Genomic DNA, 14,943 nt, shown 5'->3' with positions numbered 1-14,943 from the left:
TGATAATGTTCGCTACGGCAGCTTTAACAATATCATCGCAGCTGCGACGGGGGCGGGGACTATCGCGCTCGGCATCGCAGCATCGGCTTGCGATGTCGCAGCGTGCAAAGTACCCCTAAGGCTAGTTTCACACATGTTTGTTGGCATCAGGCACAATCCGGCGTGTGCCTTATGCAACGGATCCGGCGCAGAATATGCAAAAACGGATGCGCTAGATCCTTTTTTTTTTTTTTTTGACGGATCCAATATACCTGATCCGTCAAAAAACGGATCCGGCGCATCAGTTTTTTAATCAGTTTTGTCCATTTTTTTGCTGGATCCGTTTTTTTACAATACATTGGAGCATGCTCAGTTTAAAAAAAACGGATCTGGCGGTCACATCTGTTTTTTGACGTATTACGCCGGATCCGGTGTCCATAGGCTTCCATTGTAGATCACGCAGTATCACGCCGGATCCGGCGCAATGCGGTTTTTTGTCAGAGACAAAAAAACGTTACAAGAGACGTTCCATTCGGCTGCCGCATTAGCCAATTATGACGGATCTGGCAAAAGCCGGATGCAACGCAAGGCCATCAGGCACAATCCGGCACTAATGTTGAGGATAAGAATGGAGTATCCAAAAATACTTAATTCAGCCATTTCATAGACTCAGGTATATAGTTTAGTAGATGTAAACTAACATATTTATGTAGGTCTTTGTTCTCTTTTACTAACACGTATATATATTTATATTGCATATTCAGTGTATTTTCCTTAAACACAGTATATATCAGTATATGTAACTTGAAGATGGCTGCTACATTCTGGACAACGCCTAAGATGATATACAAAAGAAATTCCTGGAGCTTGGACTGACCAATCAAGAAGAGGATATGCTAATTCCTATATATCATGAAGCCCCGACCTACGATACTTGATTGGACTGTATTTTGTCCACACCCTTTACTTCTGAAGAGCTGTGAAAAGTTTTAAACAATAAAGACCAGTTCCCTCAGGGTCTGTCATGGAGAAGGTCCATAACCGATATACTGTCTGTTATCGTTCATTCTCATGTGCACACATGACATTATAATTTGAAACAGCGGTCAGATCCAAAAAGAGTGACCGGTTGAGTCACGTCCTTAACACTAATACAAATCAATGGGGATAAAACGGATCTGGCGCCGGATCCGTTTTATCCCGGATTGTGCCTGATGGAAAAAAACTGATGTATGAAAGTAGCTTTACACAGCTATGTTAATGAAAAAACATGTCTCTTCTCTCCCAGCTCAGTATGCAGGACATGTCCTACATCATCCACACAGAGGTCTCCATTGCGCTCCTGCACAAGAACACTTCTCTCTGCCCTGCTGAGGGCAAAGCACAGTACTGTAATACAAAAGGCGCGGGGAAAGGTCAAAGACCACCTGCGCATGCACACTACAACACTTTAATCTGCCCTCAGCAAAGTAAAGTGTGTGCATGTGCAGGAGCGCAATGGAGGACTGTGTGGATGACGTAGTACGCGTCATGCACACTGAGCTGGGAGGGAGGATGGTGATGGAAGGAAGAGAGGAGGTGCCGGACCGAGACCAGCAACTCCCACCTTACCTGACTTCTTCTGCAGGTGACTACAATAAAAGCTGTTTTTTCGGTTATTCAAAGCAGCCTGGGCTCTTATATACAGTATTCTGAAACGCAGTATATAAAGGCTTACTGTTGGTGGCTGCAGTTTATAAAAAGGACAAATTTGGGGACAAGTTCCCTTTAAACCCCTTAGATCAGGCCCATTTTTTGGGCATTAAGTGTGAGGGCTGTTGAGTCGGTAAGTCAAACCTACAACTCCCCAATTTCCCTGACTCCCGACTCCAACTTCTTCATACATGGCTTAAGTGATAAATTTGCTGTAGTAAATTGGTAATATCAGGCTTTTAATCATTATTATGATGCAATAATCAAGCTATTTAGAGAGAACATAAAATATATTTATTGGAATACAACAACTTTAGAACACAAAAAACTATTACATTGTAAATATGCAATACACTATGCAGTAAGTGAGACAAAAAGCTTTAACAAAAACGTACTGAATAACATTTGTGCAGTCTATGAATTTGGAGAAATAGTATCGCCTCCATCAGATCCTCCTTCATAGATGACCTCAAATCTGACTTACTTATTTCAAGGCTAGAGAACAACCTCTCTACACTAACTTAGGTTAGTGCCAAAGAAGTGACCACATGCGCAACATCTCTAACAATCACAGGGTATAAAAGGAATTGCCTCATGCAATCAGTTTTGATGAACAGTTGAACTCTTCTACTTTGAGAGCAAGTGACCATATTTCAGCAAAAAGTTTCAATCTGTTTGCTATGGGAGTGAAATATTTTTCCATGTGGCAATGCTTTTCCTGGTCTATGTCGTCCAAATAATTTTCAAAATTGAACTTGTCTGGTGAAGCTGAAGATATGGCAGCAGTAGCCCTGGATGACAATTCCTCTTGGCTGTCCAGTTGCTGCTCATCCTAACTGCTACCTCAGTCAGAGCTTCTTTTCCTTTAGTAAGCTGTTGATCATCGTCCCAATAAACGGCTACCAGAAGAATTTTATTTTCTAATAGCAGTGTTTTTCCTAGTTTCATTGAAGTAGAAATACCATCTGCAATTAAAACCTCCTCTTTGGGACAGGGAAAACAGCAAGTTCTTCACTTCTTTATGAAAATGCAAGGAGTTAAATCCTCAGCTTGTAATTTTTTAGTCACTGTAAATGATGAAGCAATTCCTTAAATTCAGCCACGTGTGTCCACTGACCTTCATTTAGTATTATCTGAGGGTTGGCCATGTCTACAACAAGGGGTTTCATCTCAAGCAATCGCTCCAATCATTAAATAAGTCCTTCCCCACCGAGTGACTAGATCGACAATTGCTCCTTTACCAGCACGTCTCTTCAAGATACAAATCAATTTTATGGGTTCTGGCAGCAATAACCAATTTCCTCCATTTGCCAATAAGAGTTCCAGCATGTCCCTCTTGCAGACCATCTCTTATTGCCGCCGGCTGCAGCGCATGTGAACAACACAGCAAATGTGATGAATAGGAGATATGTGAAGCAGCTTCAACAAGATCATCTAAATTCTAAAGTATAATTTTGCTGTTCTTCTGTACTATTATCTGTTTGTTCCGCAGTTACAGGAACAGGACTGTGGCCTTCCATCTCAAAACATGCTGCATCTGACATTTTCTTCTAGCTGTTGTTCACCTTCATTATTCTCATTCATCATTGTACTTGTGTGTGAAGCATTGTCAGTTGCAATAGCAAGAACCTCTTCTTTTTTGAGTTCATAATCTTGCAGAACTTTTTTGACAACACTCTAGAGTCTATAGCAGTACTGAGAGGAGTGCAGGCGTTCCTTCCTTCCCAGTGTGTTTTTACTCTTATCTGTTGAAGAGGAGTACATAAAGTGCAGCACAAATTAATCTCAACTAAAAGCCGAAATACTTTGATCAGGAATGAACAGACATTTATAGGACATTTCATAACTTTCCCAAATTCTTATGAAAAAATATTCAGCCCATTCTGCATTGATCCGTTTTAGCCAATTTATTATATATTTAGGAATCAGAGTCGGCCCATTTTAAAACAGACTACCAAAATTGACACAGACTCAGACTCCACGGATGTTCAGTATAAAGCATCGTGGCCAACTAATTGCTTCTTGAAAGTTTCAAGACAAGCGCGTTCTTCCACAAGCCACAATCCTAGAGCTCTAGCAGCCCACGTAAAAATAATTCTTCAAAAGTATAGTAATACAATTACTCCAGAACAATCACGTTTTATCACACGGCACTCACAGCTAGTGATGCAAATCACACAGCTGAATTGTTCCAAAGGGTTGTGTTCAGAGCAAACTGATAAGTAAAGCCAAGCAGTAACTACACAATGGTGCTAACTTGTACCTATTCTATCGTTATGGCAGCTGGGCATTACCTGTAAAAAAAAAAAAAAAAAGTTTAACGGGAACCTGTGACCAGTTTTTTGCTCTATAAGTTGCGGCCACCACCACCAGGCTCTTATATACAGCATTCTAACATGCTGTATATAAAAGAGCCCAGGCCGCTGTGAGAACATAAACACTTTATAATACTTACCTAACGGTCACGCGTTTGGCCATATGGGCGTCTCCGTCCTCCAGTGCCGCCTCTTTTGGCCATCTGTGTTCTCTTCTCATCCACCCTCGCCGGCATTCAGGTCCTGAGCAGAACAGATCACAGTATTGAACTGCGCAGGATCGTCGAGTGTGTATGACGTAGACGCGTCATGCACACAGGCTTCAGAAAGAGGATGAAGATGGCCGAAAGAGGCGGCGCCGGCACCGGAGACGCCCATATGGCCAAACACGCGACCGTTAGGTAATTATTATAAAGTGTTTATGTTCTCACAGCGGCCTGGGCTCTTATATACAGCATTCTAACATGCTGTATATAAGAGCCCGGTGGTAGTGGCCGCAGCTTATACGCAAAAAAAAAAAAAAAGTGGTGACAGATTCCCTTTAAATGACAGCAGTGAAGATTTATCCTTATTTCAGTAGCTCCATTGGGACTTATATGTGGGGCCCTGGAAAACTGGCTTTAGATGTACGCACTGGTGCTGATGGCACATATTGACTGATACAGATGAAGTCACAGTGTGCACTATCAGACATCATTCATTATTGTGCATATTCACCTATTTGAGGAGAGTACCAAGACGTGGTCAACGGCTTCATGGATCTTGCCTCAAATAAGACAGATATGCACAAATGTGAGCTCTAATGGAGCACACCGTGACTAGGTCTGCATCACTAACGGTCCACGCTAGGGCCTACGCCGCAATCCTGTTTTCGAGTGGCTTCAGATGTAAGGTAGAAGTCACTTACATAAGGATAAAATGCAATGTGAACATAGCCCATTCCACAACATGCTCATATCCTTGTTACATACAAGCTGGCAATCTGTATCAAGACTCTTTTCTCATGCCAATTTATGCAGCCAGATCACTAGAGGACAAGCAAAAAAGGCAATGCCAAGTAAAGCAGATTCTTTGGTTGGCGCTGGAAAGTCAGCTGTCACACAGGAGATATCTGCAAGTCATCATTTGTCTCCCAGAACACACAGTGCAAGTTCAGTTTTCTTGGCTACAAAATGTGACACCTTTAATGGAATCATTTTGATCTAAAATACAGGAAAAATATCTGATGTTGCCTGAAATGAGAACCAGTTTATGCAACTTTGCTGCGTACATCGGGCTCTGGCCATTATCAATGGAAGGCTGGGACTGATCTTTTTATTTAAAAAGGTGAAAGTTTCTAGTTCGATCCTATGAACAAAGTTGACGTGCCAATCGCAATGGTGTGCTGCAGGCTCTGTACACCGCACATTTATGGCCTCTATTTAACCCCTTAGTGACCAAGCAACATTTTTAAAATCTGACGTCTCGCTCTACACTGAAGATCAAAATTAGAGAACAAACACACAATTTCCTAAATGTTAAGGTCATTGTGCCGTCCTTTGTGATTATATCCTAACAAGAGTAAACAGTATTTTAAGCTCATTTCATAAATTGAATGTATTCCAAAACATAAAAAATATAAATGAGATAAAATTAAAAAGAACACTGACCAAATTTAGAGAACACTTTCAGATACCTGCAAGTTATTGGTGTTAATCAGGCATCTGGTGCTAATTTCCTTAATTATCTGACAAACCCTATGTAACTGGCAGCCTAACTTTCCAGTTTCCACTGACTTTGCAAAAATGGTGTGCTGTTCTAAAGTGACTGAAACCCTCCGATAGCAGGTTATCCAGATGAAGGCCAAAGAGGTGACCGTATCAGCCATAGCAAGAGAAGTTGGTTGTTCCAAGTCTGTGATTTTGAGAACATTGCATCTTTACAACATCACAAACTGTTTCAAATCCCCCAAGAAGGCTGCTCACCCTCGAAAGACAAATGCAAGAGAGGACAGGATAATGTGGAGAATCTCCATGGGTAATTCTATCAAAACTGCATCTGGAATTGTTCGCCAGTTCAGCACTGAACAGGATAAGGATCTGTCTCCTCATACAGTGTCATCACCATTAGGCTAAGTTCACACATCCTGTGTTTTCAATCCGTCAGGTCCGTCAGCAACGGATCAGTCATTTTCAAGATGTCAACTGATGCAACTGATGTGTTTTTCACAGGATTCCTTTCACAGGAATCCTGTGAAAAAACGGATCAGTTGCGTCCGTTACATCCGCTGTGCGTCCGTTTTTTGACGGATCAGTCATGATCCGTCTGTGTTTGGGACAGCCCAGTGGGCGTGCCAAGCATGCTGGGCATGCTCAGTAGAGCATGACGGAATCCTGCGCTGGATTCCGTTGTAAGACGGATTACGACGGAATCCAGCACCATAGACATGCATTACAAGCTTGACGGATGGCGACGGATTCCTGCGCGGCGCGTTAATTTTGACGGCCCGAAAAACGTTACATTCTGCGTTGCTCCCCGCTCGGCGGTCAGTCAAAAACGACGGACCGCGACGCAGCGGATGCAACGCAGGGTCATCAGTTGCAATCCGTCGCTAATAGAAGTCTATGGGGAAATACAGGATTCCTGCAAAATATTTTGCAGGTTACCGTAATTCCCCAAGGCGACGGATTGTGACTGATGCAAAACACATGATGTGTGAACTTAGCCTTAAGAGCATTTGGACTGAAAGCCCACTCTGCATTAGCTGAAAGAATCAAAAAGGAAAGACTCACCTTTGGTAAGGACCATGTTGTGTGGACAGAGGAGAAGTGGTCCACATTTCATTTTAGTGATGAAAGCAAGTTACATAGTTACATAGTTACTTAGTTACTTAGGTTGAAAAAAGACCTAGGTCCATCTAGTTCAACCTTCCTCCACCAGTTCTACATTTAGTCACTAAGTCATTTAAGTCTAGTTTAAATTTGAGTCTGATGGGAAACATTATATTTGTCAACAAACTGGGGAAAGACTGAAAACAAAGTGTGTTAACAAGTCAGTGAAAGGTGGTGGAGGAAGTGTCATGTGTTGTGAATGTCATCCAAGGGGGTGATGGTTTGGAGCTCCCTCTGGTGGTCAGGACTGGGGGTGAAGCTGACTGTGTCGCAATACATATGGGAATTAATTGGGAGTTTGGGAAACCCAATTGCAGATCAGCCTGGGTTATATAGAAGAGCAGTGTCTGCTGGCTGGGACTGGTTATAGATGTTGTTCCTCTGTCTCTGAATTGGCTTGGAGTTGTCCTTCCATTTATCCTGTGCCTGTCCCATTCCAGATAAGTTGCAAGTTATTTGCTTTATTGCCCGATCCACACCTGAGGGTATGTGCGCACGTTGCTTTTTACCTGCTTTTTTGCTGCTTTTTCTTCTGCGCTGTTTAATGCCAAAATGGATGTGTTCTTCTATTCAAGCAAAGTCTATGGGAATTTGGGTTTCTTGTTCACACTATGTTGTTCAAAATGCTGCCTTTTTGAGGCAGAACTTTGGTCAAAAACTCAGCTTTTCAAAGAAGCAACATGTCAATTGTTTTTGCCATTTGGGTTTTGCACTGCAAAGCTGAGTTTTTGACCAAAGTTCGGCCACAAAAAGGCAGCATTTTGAACAACATAGTGTGAACAAGAAACCCAAATTCCCATAGACTTTGCTTGAATAGAAGAACACATCCATTTTGGCATTAAACAGCGCAGAAGAAAAAGCAGCAAAAAAGCAGGTAAAAAGCAGGTAAAAAGCAACGTGCGCACATACCCTAAGGGTGTTTGTTGTTCTTTTTGTTTTGTTTAAAGTCTGTTTTCTTGTAGGAGAGGAATTGTCTGTTTTGATGAGCATGGGGGTTTCCCTTTTGCAGGTCCCACTGCAAAAAAAGGGAGATTCTCCCTGTTCTATTTGATTATTAGCACTTTTGTATTTCTTGGTTTTTTTTTTGGTATTTTATTTCTCCCATTAGTTACAAGAGTACCTGATATAGTGGGGAAGAGTCCGTGTGGTCTCAGTTTTTTTCTTATCAGGAGATTGCGGTCAGTGCAAACCCTGCCAATCAGTTATCTGTCCTCTCCTATTTAGGAAGTCAGGCCATCTCCTTTGCTAATCTATGTTTCCTATCTGTGTACTGTGTTTTCTTACATTACCGTTGGCTTTATATATAGGGGGCTTGCTATTCCTTTGGGGACTACTCTGAGAGAAGATAGAAATGAGGAGACCTATCTGTGAGGTGTAGTAAGTTTCTCCGGCTGTGACATGGCATCTAGGTGTGTTTAGGAACGATCCATGGCTACTTCTTGTGTGGTCTGGCAGATAGGGGATTGCGGTCAGCTCAGGTTCCAACTACTCGTGTTTTTTCTGCTGATGGGATTTTTGTGATCAGCCACGGTGACCAGAACATGACAGTCATGGTTTGGGGAATATTTTCTTTAGCAGGAGTTGGACCTCTCATACAGCTACATGACAAAGTGAATAAAAGTGTGTATCAGAACCTTCAACAGCACATGGTTCCTTACTTGCACTCATCACTCAATCAGCCAGCAATTTTCATGCAGCACAATGGCCCTTCACACAGCAAAACGGGTAAAGCAGTTCCTTGAAACAGAAAACATTGAAACAATGAAATGGCCAGCCCGGAGCCCTGCTGTAAACCCAAATAGAAAACCTCTGGAAATTCCTTGGTTACAAAGTTATGGCCAAGAAACACACAGCAGTCAAAGAACTGTGGAACATAGATTCGATAGGAGAGGAAATCGGGTATATGCCGCACTACCACCACGGAATCCGAAATTAATATAATTTCTTTATTGTTTGTACAGGTCGACGCGTTTTAAAGACATTCCTACAAAGGAACAGTCCTTTAGGTTGAGTTTAGGTAGCTATGCTTTGCGTTTATGAAAATTTCAGACATTTGACAAGTTTCAAAAAAAAAAAAAAAATTACAAATTTTTAAGCGCTGAATGTTTCTATAATCCAGATAGACACACTGCACAAGATAGTTAACCAACATTTACATCAGGTCTACGTTAGATCATCACTATTTATTAAATGTCCTCTTATTGTGTTACAATGTTAAAAAGGTTTAAAAACATAGTATTAATTATTCAATTTTCAAGGAAACTGACTAGTTATTTTTTCATAGACCTATTCAGGATGGAAATGACTTGAGGACCTACAGTATATATATTGGTAAAATCCCTCAAAGTGAAACTATTTTAAAAACAGCGCCCTCAACATATTCAAAACTGATGTCAGGTCATTTGTGTTAATTCCTACAAAGCATCTGAATGAGTTAAATATTAAATTTTTAACCACTAAAATGTTGTTAACATCTGGAGAGACTACTATAGCTGGCAGACTCTAAAACCATTATTTGCCATCAGAACAACACAATTGTGATCTCAGGGGGTTAACATGGGAGCCCTTACGCTCTATTAACCACCTTAATGCTGCTGTCACTAGGGGTTAAACGACCATGGATGGCGCCAACACCAATCGTGGCTGATGGAGTAGGGTGTCCACTATAGTTGCTCACTGACCAATCCAATTGGAGGTAAGGCCCCTTTTACACATCAGTTTTTCAGTCACAATCTGTTTTCTTGACAGACCCGTCGCAGATTGTGGCTAACTGATGCGACAGATCAGTTTTTCAACGGATCTGACTAGCTGGGGGGCTAAATAATAATTGGAGCATGCTCAGTTAAAATAAACAGAATCTGTCGCCGGATTTAGTCATTTGATGGATCCTGTGCCCATAGACCTCTATTCTAATAAAACAAACGGTGACGGATCCGTCGCTGTCCGTTTTTTCGACGTACACAAAAAACATTACTTTGGCCATTGTCTCTGTCTGACGGACAAACATTTTTCGACGGATCCATCGAATGACGGATGAAACGTGAGGCCATCCATCGCAATCCGTTGCTAATACAAGTCGATGAGAAAAAAAAACGGATCCAGCGGCATGAGTTGCCAGATCCATACAGATAGATAGATAGAGAGAGAGAGAGAGAGATGCACCCCTGGCAAATATAGCCTGAAGTGATCATGTGCGGCTGTATTCACTGCCCCCCGCACATCATCATCAGCGCGGGACGCAGTGAAAAATTACGGTATACTCACCCGTCACCGTTGTCTGCAGCATCACTCGTCCTCCTGTCTGCCGACCGCGGCTTTGTGTGTGACTAGCGGTGCGCACAACGACGACGTCATCCCTGTGCGCACCGCTAGTCTCCACACAGGTCAGCTGACAGGCAGACAGGAGGACGAGCGATGCTGCAGACAAACGGTGACGGCCCATACTCCAGTCGCGCTGCTGCCGGAACTGACAAGAGGAGGAGCGATGCTGCATGGAGCGAGGAAAGGTGAGTATAAATGTTTATTTTTTTTGTGTGCCACAGGATACAGGCCATATAGCAGGATGGGGGTATATAGAAGGATGGGGGCATATACCAGAATGGATGGGGGCACATACCAGGATGAATGGGGGGGCATATACCAGGATGGATGGGGGGCATATACCAGGATGGATGGGGGGCATATACCAGGATGGATGGGGGGCATATACCAGGATGGATGGGGGCATATACCAGGATGGATGGGGGTATATAACAGGATAAGGGCCTATACCAGGATGGCGGTATATAGCAGAATGGGAATATATACCATGATGGCGGTATATAGCAGGACGGGAATATATACCAGGATAGGGGACATATATACAAGGATGGAGATCATATGCAAGGCAGGAGGATCATTACCAGGCTGGGGTACCTTAGTAGAGAATTTGGGGACATTACCTCCATAACAGTGTCAGCAGCAGATCCATAACAGTGTGTCATGACCACATTTTTTGTTTAAAATATTATTTTCCTATTTTCCTCCTCTAAAATCATGGTCCGATGCGTCTTATAGTCCGAAAAATACGGTAGTTTCTTTTTAACCTAAATCAATAAATGGCAGAGCAGACCTCTTACCTTTACAGTTGGGATGTGACCTGTCGGCACACTCTCTACTGGCACATAGCAGGTGTAGCAGTAAAACATTCTGGAACTGTTACATTTTGGGCATTTTGCTCTTCCTTTCTTTTGAGCAGTTTCAAGTATTACTTGAGATGAGACTTTCAATTTTTCCAACAGGTTGTCGTTTCCGGATGTACCTTGTTTGTCGCACGACATTATACTTACAAATGCCTTTGATCTGGAATAGGAAGATATGCTGTTATTTCTAAGCCTATAAAAACATTCTCCTAGTGCAGCGGCAAGAAGAGTCCACTATTATGGACGCATGGTGCTCTGTGCATAGCCATCACTTCAGCCATATTCTCCCCTAAAAGCAATGCTTCAAAATGAAAAGTCCTTTGTAAGGCCGGCTTCACACTTGCGATTAACTCGCACGAGTACAATGCGAGAAAATCTCGCATTGCACTCGGACCAATGTTAATCAATGAGGCAGCTCCCATCTGCTATTTTTTTCTCAGTCCAAATCGGACTGAGAAAAAAATAAAAATCGCAGCATGCTGCGTTTTGGTGAGTTTCTCACACGAGTCTCTTCAATGAAAGTCTATGGGTGCGTGAGAAAAAAAAAAAAAAAAAGGTTGTTACACGGACGGCACACACACCATCCTAGTGACATCTGTTTTTCGCAATACATTTCACACATGTAGCAGAGAACACTCTAAATGCTCCTGTACATACTGTAATAGTACATGATTAGCAGCTGCTGAAAGTAAAAACTGATTGCACACTGATGAAATGTGAGAAGAAATCGTCCGACTTTCTAGCATGAGAATCGGACCGATTTTACACTCGCAAGTGTGATTCCAGCCTAAACCAGAGTCTAAAGAGATTGTTTGAAATCAATGAAATGAGAGATACACAAGTACAGAAAACCTAACAAAAAGGATCATGCCTAGGCGCACAGGACTCTAAATGAGGCCTTCCTCATGACAGTCACAGGTTTGTCAAATTTTGGAAAACCTCTGCAGTGATTAGAGCTGATCTGCAGCACTTGGCAGGGGTCACTAAGCAGTGCGACAGAGCTCTAGTGTTCAGCTGTATGCAGAGATAGTAATATCCTATTGTTGGGCGTGTCAGACCCCCACCCATCTGATATCACCTATCCAAGGATAGGTCATCACTAGCAATAACAATCAAAATTAGAGTTGGTGCAAACCGATTCATATAACCCCGACCAGTGGCTAAGTCGGTAAACTATGGCCACTGGAGAGAAGCCCTGAGGACGCCTCTTACCTCACAGCTCTCCTTTTGATTAGCCAGTCTTTTCAAATGTTACCAGTGTCACGTCGCAACAATGTCTTCACACTAGGATGACTTGGATGTCGTCAGGCAGGAGGCGATTCTCAGGTGTACAGTCCGGTGGCCACAGATTACTGATGGGACCACTCAAAGGGGTTCTGTGAAACAATTTGAAACAACTCTAACCCATATGAATGTAATGGGGAAAACCCCTTTTAAGCTGTCACCAGGTTTTTGCCACCTAATCTGAGAGCAGCATGGTGTTGGGGCAGAGATCCTGATTTCAGCAATGTGTCAATTGCTGGTTGCTTGCTGTAGTTTTGAAAATCTGCTGTTAAACATTGATTTTATCACTATAGGACTGTAACCTGGTGACTTGTAGTCATCCATATTAATGAGCGCTGTATAAACCCACCCCCACCACTGATTGTATACAGTGCATAGGCATAAGCCTGCCAAACACAAAGCGGTCACTCAGTGGAGTGGGTGGAGTTATACAGAGCTCAAAATTCAGAAAACTAGTTGATTTTCAGTAGGTAAAACAGTGATATTTCCACAACTACAGCAAGCAGACCAATGAGTAACAAATGCTGGAATCAGGGTTTCTGCCATACATCAAGCTGCTCTCAAATTTGGTGGCAAAAACCTGGGAACATATTCCCTCTAAGAGTATTTGCATTCAACATATTTAAGAGGCTGATATTTTCATTAGGCAAAGTCACATCAGGAAAAAAATAAAAAATAAAAATCATGTGGTCTTTATCCTGAAGTGGCTTTGCTGTCATTATTATGGTGCCTTTTCTGCCGCCATCTTTTATCTGAAATTTATACTATGACTACCAAGCAGAAGCTTCTTGAACAATGAACATGTTATTTGTTTGAAATGATTCACAGCTTCCGATCTCTAAGGCTATGTGCGCACGTTGCGTATTTGCATGCAGTTACTCTGCGATCTGCACCGCAGCGTAACTGCATGCGTCCTGCTTTCCCAGCATAATCTATGGAGATTATGCAGGAGACGTGCGTACGTGGCGTCTTAGAGCGCAGCGTTTCGGCTGCTGCCCGAAGCGCGCGTTCTGAGAAGTGACATGTCACTTATTCCGTGCGCTCTGCCTGCAGTCCCCGCTCTGTCTATGGGGAGGGGCTGCAGTCAGAGCGCATGGAATCGGCTTTTTTTTTTTTCACTACGGACTCTATCTGCAGCGATTTGAAGCGCACGTGTGCTGTTCAAATCGCTGAGGAAATTTCTGCAGGGATAGTATGCAACGTGTGCACATAGCCTTATGGTCTGTGCGCACTGGGAAATTGTGTTTCTTAAGTAAAATCCACACCCTCTGGCAGAATTCCACACCTGCAGCAAAAATAATGCACTAAAAACGCACCCAAAATCCGCATACGGTTTTACTACGGTTTGGTCCCTGCGGTTTTTAACAATTATTTAATGGCAAAACTGCAGGAACCTGCGGAAAAGAAGTGACATGCTACTTCTTTTTGCTGCAGAAATTCTGCATCAAAACCTGCAGGAAAAAAATGCAGTGTGCACAGCATTTTGGTTTTCCCATAGATTTTGCCAGGGAAGGACTGCAAAAACAAAAATTGCACCTTTTCTGCTGCAAAAAATGCAGCAAATCCGCTGCAAAAAACGCAGTGTGCGCACAGGGCCTAAACTGTTGGGTCACAAAAGACTGAAAATGTGCACAGCAATGTTGTCTCTAGGTTTGTTTGTTTTTTTTTGGGGGGGGGGGGGTGTTGTGGCACTTTTTCAGGCAAATTTCAAGCTGAATACATATAATAAACAAGCAGAATAAACGTTCAAAAAAAATAGTGATCCAAAAGGTGTATAGAAAAAAAAAATATATATGGTACCAATAAATGTATCACTTTGTTCAGCAATCAATGCGGACCCCACATTATTTGTTTTCTAAGTGCGGCCCGTACACCCAGCCGAGTTTGAGACCCCTATAAGCCATGCTATTTCTTTTTACCACTTAAAAGGGAACCAAACATCAGGATTTTGGTATAGAAGGTGCAGCCAGTGCAGTACTGGCACTATCAGGCACAGGCTGTACATACCATTAGTGGGCAGCTCGGATATTTAGGCTGTGAAATCCAAGGTTATAAAGTTTGAAAATTCATCCACTTTTTGATTGACGTGTGCACCTCTGCTGCTAATGTCCGGGCGGGTTATGCACATGATTCCCGCCCCCCGCCTGTTCCTCCCTCTCTCTGGCTGTATGTAAATTTCTCTATTCAGTTACACGGCATCGGAGTTGGCGCCTGCGCATAGCGCTCATCTCCAGCGCCGTGTTTCTGAAGCCCACAGTACCTAGTATTGTGCATGAGGGCGGCGCATGCGCCCTCGCTTCTTCAGATCTCGTTGTGACCGCGGAAGTGCGCGCGGTCACAACAGGACTGGAGAACAGCTGATCTTACCGATTAGCTGCAGCAGACGATATCGTAGCAGACATCTGCTGCAGCTAATTGGGGTAAGCTCAGCTGTTCTCCAGTCCTATTGTGACCGCGCGCGCTCCCGCGGTCACGAGATCTGGAGAAGCGAGGGCGTATGCCCCGCCCTCTCATACAGCCAGAGAGAGGGAGGAACAGGCGGCGGGAATCATGTGCATATCCCGCCAGGACAATATCAGCAGAGGTGCACACGTCAATCAAAAAGTGGATGAATTTTCAAAC

General features: G+C 43.0%; 1 protein-coding gene across 3 annotated transcripts in view; it reads right to left on the bottom strand.

The window, feature by feature from the left end:
- DTWD1 (DTW motif tRNA-uridine aminocarboxypropyltransferase 1) overlaps positions 1-14,943 on the bottom strand; it is a 56,819-nt gene that overhangs the window by 30,656 nt on the left and 11,220 nt on the right. For 2 of the 3 annotated variants that reach the window (XM_075345813.1, XM_075345812.1), the window contains exon 2: positions 10,975-11,197. In XM_075345813.1, the coding sequence (XP_075201928.1) occupies positions 10,975-11,175 (201 nt within the window). In that variant the 5' untranslated portion in view covers positions 11,176-11,197. Of the gene's footprint in view, positions 1-10,974; positions 11,198-12,249; positions 12,414-14,943 lie in introns of all 3 variants that reach the window. The other variant, XM_075345814.1, reaches the window with a different exon arrangement.

This window comes from Anomaloglossus baeobatrachus, chromosome 4, assembly GCF_048569485.1.
Source record: "Anomaloglossus baeobatrachus isolate aAnoBae1 chromosome 4, aAnoBae1.hap1, whole genome shotgun sequence".
Lineage (NCBI taxonomy): Eukaryota > Metazoa > Chordata > Amphibia > Anura > Aromobatidae > Anomaloglossus > Anomaloglossus baeobatrachus.
The sequence above is the reverse complement of the archived record's forward strand: the minus strand, read 5'-3'. Positions and strand labels throughout refer to the sequence as shown.